This window comes from Diplotaxodon limnothrissa, linkage group LG16 (genome assembly GCF_057381915.1).
Source record: "Diplotaxodon limnothrissa isolate DT_005_m linkage group LG16, D_limnothrissa_male_GT1.1, whole genome shotgun sequence".
In the NCBI taxonomy this organism is placed as follows: domain Eukaryota; kingdom Metazoa; phylum Chordata; class Actinopteri; order Cichliformes; family Cichlidae; genus Diplotaxodon; species Diplotaxodon limnothrissa.
The window spans coordinates 17,202,291-17,218,747 of NC_140611.1; the positions used below are offsets into that span (position 1 = coordinate 17,202,291).

Consider the following 16,457-nt stretch of genomic DNA (forward strand, 5'->3'; position numbering starts at 1 on the left):
CAGATGCATAACTTTTGTTACTAATTCAATAATGTTCATAACTGATTGCTTTAGTTTTGTTAAATGAAAAAAAATATTGGTCATATACAATCTGACCAGTTTAAATTTTTTTACATCATTCATCAGCCAAACTTGCTTTAAATACGTTAAAATGAAATAAGATTAGAAAACAAAAGCTGTCAAAGGTTGTGTCTACCAAAAGGTACTAATAATTGTAATATAAATAATAACACTATTTATATGTTATATAAACATCTGTGCCTATTGTACATTTCTGTATTACACCCTAAGGTTAACCAAAATGCGGTGGTCATTAGTTTAGTTCAGAGTTTCCCATTGACTCCACTAGTGTATATTGGCTTTTCTAAGCCTCTTGGTTTAGAAACATTGGAGTTTATTGGGATTCAATAACACTGTTGTAGCTTATTGTCCAATAAATGTTAACTTGCTATCCTGCTGTTTTGTTGGGGTTGGTCAGCTTGTTTGTTTTCACCTGGCAGCACGAGGACAGTGGTTGGCCAGCCTGTTGAGCCTGAGAACTTTTTGAGCTCAGTCCAGGTGTTGATGGTGTCGTGGATCAAGGGTTTGGCACTTAGGTTAGACAAGTGGAGTGTTCGGCTTGGGATTAGCAGACGCAGGACATCCTCTGGTTGTGCAGTGCCACACTGTGGATCAAACTCAATCGTGGTCCAGCGGACGCAGTCCGGGAATGATACCTGAAGCATGGTGAAACACAAGGGAAATCAGTTGCAACTTAAAATTCTAGAATTTTCTCTTAACACATTTTAAAACCAGTAAGCATGGCAAGAGATGCCTTACCCTGTACTGAGTGACCCCAGCTTGTTTGTAAGGGTGGTCACTCTCAATTACTGCATAATGGTTAGAGGTGGTACAAGCGGAGAGGCCCTGTTCAGGCTGGTTGCCAGTAGTGCTGTCTGTGGATTGGTTTGGGTTAAAGGTGGGTGGGGCGTATTTTTGGTTCAGGGCAGAGACAGCGGGTAGCAGCTCTTGAACCAAACCAAACACCTCAACAGCAGCCTGGATGTGAAAGAACAAGCAGTTAGCCACAGTGCTACACCAGAGAGAAATGTGGTATTTTAAGAAGACAGGTAAACCATCTGAGTGTGAACTAATACCTTTGGTACAGATGCAGCCACGGGGCCTATGTAGGCCAGGATGAGGGGCAGGAGCATAGAGAACAGGCTAGAAGAGCTTAAAAGCTCAGGAATATCATCCACTGGAGACAAGAAAGGACAAAATGAAGAAAGGCCGAAATACAAGCAACCAATGTTTTTGTAATAGCTGTGTAAAATTTGCTATGCTTACCATCAACAGCAAATGCCCTGTGAAGGAGATCCTTTGCAGCTCTAACCACAGCACTGACCACAGACAGAGCTCTGCTACAGTTTTTGTCTTCCTCATTGGCTTTGCTCAGCAGCTGAGACTGGAGGTCCCCATCATACTCACTCCTTCAACAATGAGACACTTAAGTCAGAAAAAAAACAAAACAACTTTTGATACAAGCAATTACAAGATGCTAGCTTTATGCATACCTGTAATAGAGAATCTGTGGGATCTGTCCTCTGGTCTGGTTGGTCCCATTGCTACTCAAGCTGCAGGTGCTGAAGGTGAAGGACACACCATCGGAGCACTGCACTGTGGTCATCCCTCCGTCCCCATTAGCCGTCCGGCTACCGTAGTTCCGTAATCGCACTGCATACTTCACCCCCTCCTGCAACACGGTAAATTTATTAAATAAATATTTGCCTTTTAACTATAGACTGTATATAAAAATCTGTACTGTCATTTTAAAATTCTTGAGTTTGGCATTTTGCATGTTGACACCTCTTTATCTCTCTTTTTTTGAGCATATAGTGCCAATTCATCAGCTAGCTTGGCAAGCTAAAGGCCTTCTTTAGAGTATATGGGCGTATCACGCTAATGTTTCAAATACAATTAGCTGCACCACAAGCCATATTATCTGTCAGATATCTGCCTTAAAAACACTCATGAAGGCACTAACGACAGAAGCACAGCTGAGAGGTCTAGTTTAATGACTTAGCCTCGGAGACATTACATTATCTTAAAGCTAACCATAAGTTAAACAGATCAATATATATTAAAAAAAAATTCACCCCCTACAGAGCAGTCACAAAGAGGAAATTTGTTATTAGGGCCAAACACATTTATGTACCAGGTCGTATACTGCTTATGTACCTTAAGTGGCACAGCCTTATCCAAGCGAATTTCAGCAATATCACTAGGGGAATCGTCAGTGCTGTATGTGCCCTTCACCAGCTCCAGAGATGTCCACCTGTGAGAATGCGCAGAGTCCCCTGGGTGCTCTGTCTGCGCCTGAAGGTCAAGGGAACAAAGAGATTCACAAGAATAAATAATTCAACTGACTGGAAACTAGTTCAGCAGCACCACAAAACAAATAAAAAAGCAAAAAACCTTCAGTCACTTACATCATCAGCCAGCACCTCTAGCTCATACTCATGGATGCCCCCTCCTCCATATACGCAGACACCCACAAGCACAACGCCTGGCTTATCCACTGTCAGACAGATGGCATCCGGCGAGCCATTGCCTGTGTTCCAACTGCGGCCCTGGCTTGTTTTAGTGAAGCGGTTCGGAGATGCTTTCACTGAGTGGAGCGAGTTCAGCCCATCAACCTAATAAAGGATGAAATACTAAGAAATATAGCCAAACACACGTGACGACGAAGATAAATAGAAAGACACTAAATGGGTTTTTTTTTTTAAATATATAAAAACAAAAAAAAAAAATCACAATCCATAATTTTAGGTAGCAATACTCGTAATAAAGTGTAAAATGACCAAAACCCTCCAAATGTCCAGAGTTCAAGCAAACACTGTAAATGATGGATGGAAAAGGTAAATAATTCAAAGGTTGCTAAAACATACAAAAGGCATTCACAGAAAAGAATAAATGAAAGTGAAATAAAACCATTTCATGCTTGGTATGCATTAGTAACTACTATTTATATCAGCCTGTGACTGCTGAGAACCAGACACAGCTGCAGAGGGACCTATCCAGGTACTCTGGAGAGAAAGTAGTTTCCGTGACAACAGACTTGGGGGGAGAGGGTTAAAAAAAAAAAAAAAAAAGTAGTTGTTGAGGGCAGTTGTCAAGTAACGTTACTATGGCAACAGGAGCTAAAGAGTCATGACTGCAGTACATGAGTATAAAAAGAGTGTGATGATAATTAAATGTAGAGTGTGAACGATGGAGGCCAACAGATGTCTGCCACTCATACCTAATGACTCGGCATGCTGTATAGACAATACAGAAAAGCTCTGAGCTCTCTGTTTTTTTTTTAAAGCTGCAGTAAGGACATAGTGTGTCACTGAGAGAAATTACTTCAACAACAATAGAGCCTTGAGAATATGAAGAATATGGCACAAGACAGGACAAAAGAAAAAGAATGAGAAAATGCACGAGTGACAGATTTCTTTTCAAACGTTGGCTGAACTGTAGTGACTGGGATGCAAATCAAATCCCTTTGAAAACTACAAATCAATGTGATCAAAAAGGTTGCTTTGTCAAAGCCCAGAACAATAAGCATGTACAGATGAAATTTCTGGTAATGCGAGTGGGGCTTTGCAAGCGCACACAAGGACCATAGCTTAAAGCCAAAACAGTAGCCCCACATACAGGCGTACTGTGGGAGCATAGGTCAATGGCTACTAGAGCACATTAAGTTACCTCAGAGCCCAGGGCAGAGGCGGTGAGCTCAGAAACGATGGAGGCCAGCAGGCCACAGGTGTTGGAGACCAAATGTGGTGAGAACAGTTCAACCTCCCTCCTCAAACTCTTCCTCACAGGCAGCACCACAATCACCAGCATCTTCTCTAGTACTTCCCGGAAACTGGTCATGCCCATTAGGTTCTCCTCCGTCTAAAAGGTGGAAGCAATATTACTAACTTAATATGATTGTTTTGATTTCTTTTATAGGCCATCTAGGTATTTGGATGAGAATGTGATAGTGATCAAATGGAGTTATCTCAACATGTCCACTGACTGTATCGATAAACAACTAAACATTAACGCAGTGCCAACTCACATGGCTGAGCTTCTCCATATGGGCCACCAGCAGGGGGAAGCGGTGAGCAAGGGCCGAGTCATTCTCTGTGCTTACTTGTTTGACCAGTGAACGCAGCAGCACCTCCCCATCATAAGCAATGGGCAGGATGGAGGTCAGCTTGACCGATGTGTTACACAGAGCTGACATTACGGCTGCCAGGAGACGGCTGCTGGATGTACGGAAATTAGCCTCAGCGATATCCTGAAATACAGCAAAAATAATGGTGAGGGTCAGTTTTTCCCCCCTCTTTAAGCCTTCATCTGAAATTATCTGAACATTGTTAGGTAGAAAAAGGGTTTGAATAATGAAAGTACAGTAAAATGTCATCTAAAACTAAAAGATTTTTTTTAATGTGTCAACAAGCTGTATGAAATCATCATACTTGGTCCAGGCAGTTGAGCAGATCACACAGGCAGGCCCACTGCAGAGCCGGGGTTGGATAGAAGGAGTGGAAGCAGGCGGTGAAAGTGTTGTGGCACTCCTGCAGCACAGCTTCCAGCAAAGTAAGAGGCTGAGACAAGTAGCCTTGTGGGTCATTGTCCAGCTTGGTCAGGCAGTTGTCCATGCCTTCTGACAGGATCTTCTTCAGCAGACTGCGTGTCTTTCCTACGCACTCTGCCAGCTTGCTTGACTCCTCCACCACAGCCTTGGTGCTGGCTAGAAATCAAACACGGGAAAAGAAGAGATGTAATCAGAAGACACAGTTTAACTAAAATGCACTTTTTAAGAAACAAAAACATCACAATCACTGATTGTCTTCTAACTTTTTAATTGTTTTATAAATATAAATCTATGTACATACTATATATCATTTGTTTAATGTATAGTAACAGTTTGAATAAGACTCTTTTGTTGTTGCAAAGAAAGACTTTGACGTCGTCCATCTATCAGTCATCATGCTGTCAGTGATAAAGTGCTTTGTGTTCCTACCTGCAATGGGAAAAATCTCACAGATGTAGACCCTGAGCAGGCGAAGGCAGCATGTGCCAACAAAGCGCAGTCTCTCAAGGTCGAGCAGGGTGGCGGTGTACTGGAAACCCTTCAGCCCTCGCAGTTCCTCCACACCCAAAACCAAGGTGGTCCAGCTCCAGTGAAGGATACTCAGCAAAGACTCAAAACACTCCTACAACGAGATGACACAGCGTTGTTCAATTTTTTTTTTTTAAGTGACCTGTTACATAACTTGCAGAGAGACACTTGGACAGTACTCACCACTGAGACTGTACGAGCAAATGAGCGTTTAAGGATATGGACTGGTTCACTGGTTTGCTGTTTGCCTTTAGATGCATTGCCATCATTTGAAGGAAGCCTAACGTTAAAATATGAAAAGAGAATAAAGCTTATTTATTGGACAGGCACCAAAAAATAAAACAAACCCCCCCAATAAACATGCACCACTTTTAACAAAATGAGAGTACTTGCCTGTAAAGCAGCTGAGGTATCTGACCTGCGTTGACATCTGTGCCATTGTTTGACTTCTTTGAGCTTTTGAACTGAAAGACAACACTAAATGGGAGGAAAAACACAAATCATGACACATGAAAAATCAACATGTGCAATGTAAAAGAATGTAACATATAGAAAAATAAACCATCAGCTCTACTGATTTATCACGGTGACTGTAAATCAGTTTTACCCATCATCAGTGGTGATGGTAGCCTGCCCATGGGAGCCGCAGTCACTGCTGGGACCAGACACTCGGGCCCACGCCACATACCACCAGCCAAGCTGCAGCAGCACCGGCTCATCAAACATCATTGCATATTTCTCCCTAAAAATAAGATCACCATCAGTTAAAGCCATTTAAAATGATTCTGCAACATTTTCTTTACTGAAATGGCCACAAAACTAAGTGCTAAAACCACTTTCAAAAAATACAAATACATTAACTATACCTGGCAGCACAGTCATAAGCCAGTACATCAGTCTCAGCCAGCAGATCACCGTCTGTCTCATGGTCACCACCATCGGGGCCAAGCTCAAACAGCTGCACAACAACAGAAACTGATTAATATATTATATAAATTTAAAAAAAAAAGAAAAATACTGCCCGTACTAACCCATAGACCCCTATAAGATACACCTATGGTAGTAATTTCAAAATCCTACATAACCTTGTTTTGACTTATGGTTTTCAAAAACTTGCACATCCATGCAATTAAAGCATTTTTTTGTAAAAATATTTCAAGGGACTGCACACCTTGATTTTGGCAGTGTACTCCCCTCGTCCCCCGAACAGGCCCAGCCCACCCAGCAGGATGTCTGCGTCGGCACAGAAACGGATGGCCTCCACAGAGTGGGCCGAGTAACCCCAACCACCACCGTGACCTGCAACATCGCATAAGGGAACAGTCAGGTTATGAAGGTCACAAAGATGATCACTTACTTTCCATGGCATTTTTTCTCACTGAATGTTACAGATTAAGCAGCTGCCTAGTTTGATATATTGATGAGATCAACATCAATATATCAAACTAGGCAGCTGCTTAATCCCTTCAATCAGTCAGTGCAAGTCCTGTCTCTTTCAGTCATTACTTATGAACAAGAACTAACTCTCAAAGCGGTTCACAACACTGTAGTCCTCCTTAGAGTAGACCTTCATCACGGCCTGGGTTTCTTCCTCAGCGCTGGCTACACCCATTTTCAGTTCCTGCATGGCAGCCAGTGTATCCAAGCAACCTAAGTGGAAGAAACAGCATAGTTCATCTTACTAACAAATGACAATCAACAGAAGTGGTCATAGCATTCTTGCAATCACATCATTTGTTTGACTGAGGTCAAATCAGTTTTCTCTTGAACTGATTAAAAGGTGATACTACAGTCTCCCATGAAAAACTTACAATAAGAGTTCACTCATAAAAAGAAGGAAAAACAAAAAGCCAGAAAAACAACTTAACATCCTACAGTTATATACAGAATAACATTTCTATAAAAGCATAAAATTAAGTCCAACTTGTTAACAACCAGTCTATCACATTGGATAATATTGAATGAACAGCAGCTAAAACTTGAAACACCCGGGAGCTACATAGACTAAGCTAAAGCCCCATCAGAGAAGTTAAGTCAATGATTTAATAAAAGGTAATTACAAAAAGATCATAAGGCCCATAAGCAATTTGACACTGTAAATGCCTAGTGTAAAGGATTACCAAGGATGTGTAGGGCTCCATGAGAGCGAGTGGTGGTTGCTTGTGATCCTGACGGTAATGCAAGCTCTGGACTAAGGATGCTACAGCGAGCCTGCAGATCTGTTGCAGAGGGCATCCTGGCATCAGCTATCACTGCATTGTAACACCACATCTCTCTGGTGGCTGGCAAGAACCTAGAAGCAGGAGGAAATAATGACAGGGATTAAACATGCAAGGAATTAGAAATATTTCTGGACTAATGAAAGTGCAGCAAAGAGTTGAGATGAAATCCAGCTTATCCCTTGGTTAACATAAGCATAGACCTCACACTGACCTCCATATAACATCATACACTGGGTCCAGACAGAGGCCAAATCCTTGCAGGTCCTCCTGCTCAGAGTCATTGAAGGTTCTGCAGCTTCCATCCATTTTGTTGATAAGCAAGCATTTAAATGGTGGTGGCTCAGACACAGAGGAGGGCACGAGGCCAATGATGTGTTTGCTGGCAAAGATCTCTGAAGTAGCTAGGACATGGGAGTTGATAAGAGCCTCATCGATTCGCAAGAATGTCTGGTCCCCACTGGCTCCGATCCATGTAGCTTTTCGTCCATATTTGGCACCGATATTGGGCATGGGAGACGGCTTGGCATTCCAGTAGGGCATGTCCAGGATCGGCCGACCAAGCTGCCCTTTCTGGAAAAGCAAGGAGAGTGTTAAGTTTCAGAAACAAAGTGCAAAAGAAATCTGCAGCACTTGCAAAAGCAATCGTGACCGATTAAAACAAAGGTTACATTTGTTACATTTAAAAGATTACTTTTGCATTACGGTAGAATTGCAATAGATTCTGTTTACTCACCGAGAAGCTGCCAAATGTGAAGACCTGCCCATCCACGAGGAGAATAGCTGTGTGGTTACTGCCTGCTGTCACCTGCACACTCGGACCAGGAAGAGCCTGCACCAGAGTTGGAGAGCCCCTAAGCAGGGAAAAAATTAAATGAATTTGTGTGTCCACAAAACTGCAGTTAATGTATGATTGTAATGTAGTTTTCCCTCTTAATACCCATGACATTTGTCTGTTCTGCTATAATTATTTAATGTTTAAATAATACTAGAATATACAGGGATAATTACAGAAACTATTCTACGGCTAACAAATAATTACTTTTACTTGAACATACATCTATCACATTAAAGAAAAAACAAGGTCATCTGACAAGAATACCTGGAGTTGACATCCCCATGTCCGAGCTGCCCGTGCTGACCATACCCAAATGTGTAGACATCTCCATTCTCCATAAGCACCACTGTAAACCAACATGACGATTACTGTACTCTTACTAGTTGCTTTAAACAACTTCTATAATTATCAAGGTAAATCTAAACGAGTGATTGTTATGAGGGGAAAGCACCCACCTGAGTGGTGAAAACCACAGCTGACCTGAACTGCTCGCAGTTCACAGTCAAATCTCACAGCCCCCGGGGGGTAGGTTGTAATTTTGCTAGCATCCTTCTCCCCACGCTCACTGCTACCATCTATAAGGCAAACACTGAAGTCAGCACATTTGAGCACAGAACAGAGAGTGAAGTTTAGTAGCAGCTTTAGACCGCTGAGGTGGAAGCCTCTGCACAATCCTCGAAAAAACAGAGCTGGAGGGAAAAGAGGTCTTAAAAAAAAAACGAAAGGAGAAAGGGGGGAGAAAAGGGAAAAAAGAAAAAAAAAAAACAATAGCAAGGAGTGACACACCGTCATAACAAAGGCTTTTGATAACCAGTTCTGTTATAGCTTACCAACAGTTTTGAAAAAGAATTGAGGGTTTTTTTTGTCTCTTATGAGTTAACAGGAAGTCTGGTTTACCCTGAGCCCTGCAGGAGGTCACAGCTGTGGTGTGTGAGAGGAGGAGGTTGGGATAGAGGAGTGCCATGCATTACAGTGAGTACAGTGACTGAGAATATATTCAGGATTCTTGTTTTTTTGGACCAAAATAAATATTGACTGGCTCATGGTGCCAAAATTAGAGGGGTTAAGAAATTAGTTCATTGTCACTACACTTAATATTAGAGAATAAAAAGAGTGCTCCTAAAATGACATCTTAAGCACATGAAAGCAGTTTTGGAGGTCAAAACCAGGCACTGCCATAATGCCTGTGAAAACCATGAAGAAAAATGCTTATTAGATGCAACCTAAATGACCTACACTTACAAATGCACATCAAACATCAAAGCAAAACAGACTAATAAACCACTCAGTGATTAGTGCCAGTGGGACAAGTTATGCTTCTTATGTCTTTAGATGGCACATATCATTAGTTTTTTGCTTTACATCTGCACACAAAGTGATATATTTGACATTTTTGTAGCCAAATGACATTTTTCTTAATAAAAAAAAAAAAAAAAAAAAAGGGGGGGTTCAACAGGTATTTAACAGTCACATTATATTATGTTCTCTGTCCTCCAGGATTATGCTGGTTAGACGAGGGGGGGAAAAAGAAGCAAGGATCCATCTTCATATCCAGCAGTTGTTTTTCCAAAGGAAAGTGATGTTTTATTCCAAAAAAAAAAAAAAAAAAAAGTTTAAAAACCCACAAAAAAACCCTACAAATATATGGCCATATTCAACTTATTTGATTAATGTCTTAACAATTTCAACACTTGAGTGTCCAAACAATGAGTGTCCAAACAAAGCTTAATGTTAAGATGACACATCTAAGCCATTTCCACGAAATGTTTCACATTTAAAATGTGTCAGACTTGTCAACTGTCAAAGCTTACTCTCCCCAGTGTCTCTGCTTGTAATGCAGTAGCTTTATCTATTTGCTATGGGGGTGACGGTAAATCCAGTTAGGCAATGACATAGCTTTCTACCTTCGTCTTACTAACTGCATCGTACTCCGTGGATGAAAACTTTGAGACCTGGTGAAGATACAAGAGTCCTGCCTTCAAAGAGTGAGAGGAGGTGGGCGGGACAGCCAGATTGGGAGATAAGTCAAAGGGGTGTCTCTGCACCCGTTGAGTTAGTGAAGACCGTAGTACCTTTGTGCTTGTCCCGTTTATGCCTTAGTGCCTGAAGGGGTCTTATTCTGGCTAGGGCCTGCTCACGCTGGTTCATAAAAATGGGACCAGGGAAAACAAGGGGGCCTGGGGGAGAAAGAAACTTTCACATGCATGCACAATGCTCACAAATGGGAAACAACACATGATAATACTACACCACAACCATACACATATGCTAGAAAATGTAAAAATTAAATAAATAAATAAAAGTAGAGACACAAGCAAGGGGGAAGTCACCAAGGCACGACACCCAAGCTCACAACAGCACCTGTAAGTACCGGTAACCTGAAACTTGATTATTTATTTATTTATTTTTTTAAAAAGGATGGACATACAATTAAGCCTATTTGTTACATCCATCTCCATAGTCTCTCCTATTTGAAATGTCTATCACAGAAATGTGTCCTTTCTACATCCCAAAACAAACACTTCTTCATTAAAGTTAGTCCCCTAGCTCTGAATCATACCTCTTCCCTCCTCCAACCTATGCCGGCGATTGATCCTCTGTCGTTTCTCCTCCTGGCGGATCTGAATGTGCTCCTCAATGTTGACTCCTGGAGGGGGAGGGACAGGCACAGCTGAAAACAAAAAGGCCGCAGATACAGCCAGCCCAGACAGGATGCAGGAGGAGGAGGGAAGGCAAAGCAGGGCGGAACAAAACAAGACACACATCAATGAATGATGGAGAGACATGATGGAGAAGCAACGACTCTGCACGACACAAGGATTATAACCAAGGATGAGTGACAAGTGCGCAATGTATTCAAGCAAATGCAACAAACATTATGACATGTAGCATAAGCACCATGCCTTCATAAGCTTAGCATACAGTGCTTACATTAAGCCCTGGACAATCTTTCTCAGGTATGTACAGCTAAACATATAGCTGCTACAGTCACATCATCTATATGCATTAAGATTTTAACATGCATATGATTTGTCAGTCTTTGCAGCTTTAAGTGAAATGTAAACAATGCAGGTGGTGTTTAAGCCAAGATGAATATACTGCATGAAGGACAGAGCATAAAGGATAAAAGAAGAGCATATTTTCATGAAGGCGCAACAACCAGCGCAAGTAGCTCTCCAGTTGTTTTACATTTCCCTGACCTTTAAGATGGGGAGTTGTTTAATGATGGACGATGTATCTGATTTCATACTTTGCACAGATTTGGAGATATTGTGATTAAAGCAGGATTCCCATTTACCTGCACTTTAATCTATGACCGATTTCTACTCTTTGATCACCTTCTTATTAAAATGGTTGAGACTTGGTACTATGGATATAGAATGAACAGAACAGAAGTGACTACACATGAATCGCTTTAATCTCAAGTTATTTAAATGTATATCAAATTATAAATAGCACTATTTCTAAGTTGGCAAACAGAGTGCTTCCTCTCTTAAAAACCAAAAGGAACGGCTTTATTATTAATACTGATCCTAAAGTAGAAACAAAAAGGACAACAAAACTGAGTACACTTATTAGGGCTGTTCGATATAACGATATATATCGGATGAGGATATAAAAACGTCTATCGTTTCATTTTACGCTATCGTTTGTTTCGTGGTGTTGCAAATAAACTGTTTACGGCAATATTTTTTCACTGTTTTGATGGTCAGTGTAGTGGCTATATTAACCCTCTGATGCATGAATTATGAAAGCCTTGGTCAAGATTTTTTTCTTAAGTGCTTTTATTCTTCTCAGGACATGAAAAAAAATGTTAACTCTTTTTTTTTTCAAAAATATGTTTTTTTATAAAGTTATAAACTTGTCCACTCCAGTGGACTACATGCGCCTGAGCATTTAGCATGAAATACTGTGAATTTACTGTAAAAATTAATTACCTTGTGTTCTATTGTAAATATACAAACACTTGTTTGCTTGTATCCTTTGAAAAACATCTCAGCAATTTTTTTGGAACTTTCAACTCATAAGGCCCCAATGTTTAGACGTAAATAACAAAACCAATCAACAGTCCTAGCTATGAATCCTACACCTGAATATGGCAAACTATCTCCAACAAGAGAAACATTTTTGAGTCTACACAGTTCTATAACGATGCAGGACAGTATTACCAAGCCCTTAGTAGCATGCTGGAAGAAAACACAAACTGACATCTTAGTCTCTGCATCTCCAAACACTTCTATGTTCATCACACCTAGGCTGTGCGAAAGTTTGCAACGCATCCAGGGCACAATGGCACACAGCATTGCATGCAGATGTATTTGGTCTTCCGTGTGCACACAACATCATGGCACCTGTTTGCATTTTTCACCTCGGTCAGTTGGGGCCAGTGATATCCTGTGGCAAACCTGACCTCACAGGCTACTTTGGTGACTGCTCTCCACTTCACGGGTTGTGGGGTCCCACTGGGTCTTCCTCTTTTGCATTGCTGGAGGGAGAATCTCTTCTCTTGTTACTGACAGTTCTTTCCCATACAAGTTGGTGTTGTATGTTATATTATCAATTAGATCTGCTGGAAACAGATGTCTGAAGAAATCTATGGGATCCTTCCCCTCCACATTCAATTTCCACTCTCCTAGAAAAGGAGGCAAGTCTCCAACCAAGTCATTGTCTTGGACTTTCCAAATATTTTTGCGGGCTTGAGTATGGTCAGGTGCCATGTACCCATCTCCCACAGCTCCCTGATCATACTGACCTTCCTCTTCATCCTGCCCCTCATCGTTCTCACTTTCTGCATCCTGACTGTCTGTGTCTTCATCATCCGTAGTTCCTATGTCTCTGTTCTGCTCTGGCAGCCACTCTCATCATCACTGGACTTATCACTGAACTCCTCATCACTGCACTTATCAATGAAATCATCATCACTGGAGCTGGATGGAATTTCCTGGACTATTCTGTACGCTGCCTTATTCTTTGCTGCATTTGAAGTCTACAAAATATGATAAAATAATTATTATAGTAACTCAAACTACAGCTGATCTGCACAGAAATATATATTTTAAATGAGTAGCTTATAAATGTAACAATTATATGCTTAATTATAACCAAAACAGTCCCAAAAAACAGTGAGACAATTTATGACTTATGTTAAAAAAATATAGTGGGTAATGCATGATGTCCACTACAGTGGACACATGGTTAATTGTAGTTTTCTACATATTAGACATAACAATTTCTTATTCCAAACAGATAATATCCTTCCCTAGATGTTACTGCATATCATCATATTTTTTTTACCTGTTGGGCTCTTTTAGCATAGAAGGATTGACAGGATATGCCAGCAGTGGTCGGCAGGGGTGACAGTTTGTCTGCCATCTTTGATTCAGAGGAAATTTACTTGCAGTTGCACTAACTGAACACTGAATTGACCTCAATGGAGCATGGCAGCAGAGAGCACTCTAGAGGCTAATATGCAGTTCCACCATAGAAACCAATGCATTAAAGAGATATGTACGTTTTAGTAGCTGTCCACTCCAGTGACCACTATGCATCAGAGGGTTAATTTCTTAAAGTTCTCTCTTTCTCTTATATTTAATATAACCACAATACTGACGGACAAGCGACTGTTTGTATGTGTTGTTGTTAGCAACAATGATGGTAAAACCATCGCGTGGCTCTGCCGTCCGCTTGTTTATTTTCCACATAAACCTTTCACAATAAAGCTCAAGATCCTGTTGAGACTTTTCAAAATAAACTGAATCACGTGAAAGAGTATGCAGCGTTTACGGATGAGAAGCAAAAAAAAAAAAAGAGCCGTCAGGTGCTAAAAAATAAACCTTAGACTCAAATGTTAGAACGGGCTTTTCCACGCATCACGCCGTGTAATAAATAATCACAAAGAAAACGGCGGCCATTATAACTTATGACTAAATATGTATAGTTTCATGCATCTGTTAAAACACTGGACTCCAGGCACATGACGCCCAGCTGGAAACACTTCACGCAAGTCAAGCTGCCCGAGATTTACAGAATTTACAGAAAATGTTAAAATTTTATGATTCATTTCGTCATCGGACGATAGATGTCTTATATCGGGATATGAGATTTTGGTCATATCGCACAGCCCTACTTATGATGTCCACTAAACCCAACTGCATAATCATCAAAATACATAGACCTGTGTACATTGGATCTTTCTCAGTTTGGGATTTATGGGCTTTATCTGTGTTTGCATTATTCCTCAAAAAGTAACCAGAAGCATTAAAAAACAAATAAATAAATAAAGCTACTGCACAATACAGGAAGAATGCAGCTAAACCAAAGCCATAGTATCACTAATGAGAAGAAGCAGTGGTCATCCACTGAGAGCAGACACTATGGATTGTAACTCTGGTCATCAAGAGAGAAAACGAACAATGCGAGGACACTGCATAACACCAGGCTCTATGGATGGTGTCAGAGAAAAAATAAAAACAACAAGCTCCTTGCTATTTGGCAAAAAAAAAAAAAAACTACAAGATTAAACTTTGCTAAAGAACGAGAAAAGAAATGCGATGTCTATTGAGAGCACACATTCTTCAGTCAGATGACATCAAGATAAATCTGCTCAGCTCAAATAAGACCACAACTACAACAGTCAATGCAATGACCAGCAGCGAAGCAGTGAGGTGGGAGTGCAATAATAAGGGGCAGCATGAGAGCTAAAGGTCTTGGGGAGAGAACATTTATAGATGGCAACCATAAATGCCTGTGGATATACTAAAATACTGGCTGACAAGATAGCACCCGGTCACCAGAACCCTTCCAGCATAACAACAATTCGAAGCACACTGCCAAAACCACACAAGAGGAGAAACTATCTCGCCTCACTCGAATCCAACAGAACACCTTTGGGGAGTCTTAAAGAGAAAAATGGAGCAACATAACCACTCTAGAAAAGAGCAGCTAAAACTATTTGTCTCTGAAGAGCAGATTTTTCTTTCCAGAAATTTTGTGCAAAGAGCTGTGAAAAGCCATCATTCTAAAAAGTTGAACCTTTTGTTTCATAAAAAAGGAAGAACAACCTTACTGTAAAGCATTTACTGCAAAGTGAATCGTTTGATACTCTAGCAACACTGCACAGGCGTGTACTCACTTCTGTTATGTTGACAGAATTGCAGCCTCTAATTTAGAACTGCCAGACCAGAGGGTAGTGCTGTTATGCACCGCCATCCTCTGTATTTACCACGATTGGATGCCACAGAATAACCACATATACCTCTACTCTCAGCAGTCCATGTAACTTCGTGTTCTCCTGTTTATGCGGGAAATGTTATATCCTGCAGCTTAACAATGCTGCGTGCCACTGTTGCTCTCCCAAATGCAGGTGTAAACCATGCAGAGGACTCAAGGACTTCTTGGAAATGCCGTTTCTCTATTTCTCACTGTGATTGGCAGAGCAATTTCAGAACGATGAGATATGTGGCACACAGAGAGTCCTTTTTTTTTTTAATCCTTACTTGAATATTTCATTGCCCACTCCCTTTGCACTTTTACACTCACATGAACCAAAATAGCATGGGCAGTTCTTTGGCTAGCTCCTTGCATTTGTCACTGCGCCAACACGATTAAAATCTGGGCTTTAATATGCTGGAAGATATCATTTAGCATACCTAACAACAGGTCCAATGGAATCATCTCCTTCACAGCGTCAAAGATGCCTCTCTGCCTGGCCTCCTGACCATCGAGCTCCCTGGCACAGGCTTTGCAACAGCCACACGCTGAGCAGCCAGACTCTCCAGATCCACAGCCACAGATACTGGTTCAAAGTAAACAAACAAAACAGATATTCATATCACTTTTTTTTTTTAATGCAGTTAAAAAGATCCCATCAGTCACGAGTATTTTTTTGGTTCCTAAGAACACAGATGCTGTCCTGACATAAGTCTCTTACCCTCCCGGCACTCTGTCTGGTCGTCCACTACTGACACAACTGGCACCGTAGCCAGTGCAGTCTCCACACACTGTGCAAACCATGCACTGGTCCAATTTCCACTTGTGCATGCCTGGCTGGCACATCATGCTCTTCTCTTCTTTCTCCTCCAACTCATCCTCTAGGTCCTCATCCATGGCTGTGGCCATGTTCTCAACACCAAATGCTACAACAGATATGTCCACAAAAAAAGAAAATCATCAGATCGATCAGAATTTAAAACGGTACTTAAATGGAAAACTCAAATTGAGTGATTTTATTATGTTTATCTGTCTGTGTGTGTTTGTCCATCTT

At 41.0% G+C, this 16,457-nt stretch overlaps 1 protein-coding gene and 1 pseudogene across 3 annotated transcripts in view; both read right to left on the reverse strand.

The window, feature by feature from the left end:
- The window catches only part of mycbp2 (MYC binding protein 2), a 67,501-nt gene that overhangs the window by 31,230 nt on the left and 19,814 nt on the right, over positions 1-16,457 (reverse strand). For all 3 annotated transcript variants that reach the window (XM_085374804.1, XM_085374802.1, XM_085374803.1), the window contains exons 15-40: positions 16,125-16,329; positions 15,844-15,989; positions 10,755-10,865; positions 10,267-10,371; positions 8,650-8,769; positions 8,459-8,540; positions 8,093-8,210; positions 7,571-7,929; positions 7,258-7,430; positions 6,662-6,787; positions 6,309-6,436; positions 6,004-6,095; positions 5,745-5,879; positions 5,531-5,614; positions 5,321-5,417; positions 5,039-5,231; positions 4,491-4,765; positions 4,088-4,309; positions 3,730-3,921; positions 2,469-2,675; positions 2,218-2,355; positions 1,554-1,732; positions 1,327-1,469; positions 1,137-1,237; positions 820-1,038; positions 494-716 (exon numbers count right to left, since the gene is read on the reverse strand). In XM_085374804.1, the coding sequence (XP_085230930.1) occupies positions 494-716; positions 820-1,038; positions 1,137-1,237; positions 1,327-1,469; positions 1,554-1,732; positions 2,218-2,355; positions 2,469-2,675; positions 3,730-3,921; positions 4,088-4,309; positions 4,491-4,765; positions 5,039-5,231; positions 5,321-5,417; positions 5,531-5,614; positions 5,745-5,879; positions 6,004-6,095; positions 6,309-6,436; positions 6,662-6,787; positions 7,258-7,430; positions 7,571-7,929; positions 8,093-8,210; positions 8,459-8,540; positions 8,650-8,769; positions 10,267-10,371; positions 10,755-10,865; positions 15,844-15,989; positions 16,125-16,329 (4,173 nt within the window). The remainder of the gene's footprint in view (positions 1-493; positions 717-819; positions 1,039-1,136; positions 1,238-1,326; positions 1,470-1,553; positions 1,733-2,217; positions 2,356-2,468; positions 2,676-3,729; positions 3,922-4,087; positions 4,310-4,490; positions 4,766-5,038; positions 5,232-5,320; positions 5,418-5,530; positions 5,615-5,744; positions 5,880-6,003; positions 6,096-6,308; positions 6,437-6,661; positions 6,788-7,257; positions 7,431-7,570; positions 7,930-8,092; positions 8,211-8,458; positions 8,541-8,649; positions 8,770-10,266; positions 10,372-10,754; positions 10,866-15,843; positions 15,990-16,124; positions 16,330-16,457) is intronic.
- On the reverse strand, positions 12,440-13,567 carry LOC146615952 (uncharacterized; annotated as a pseudogene).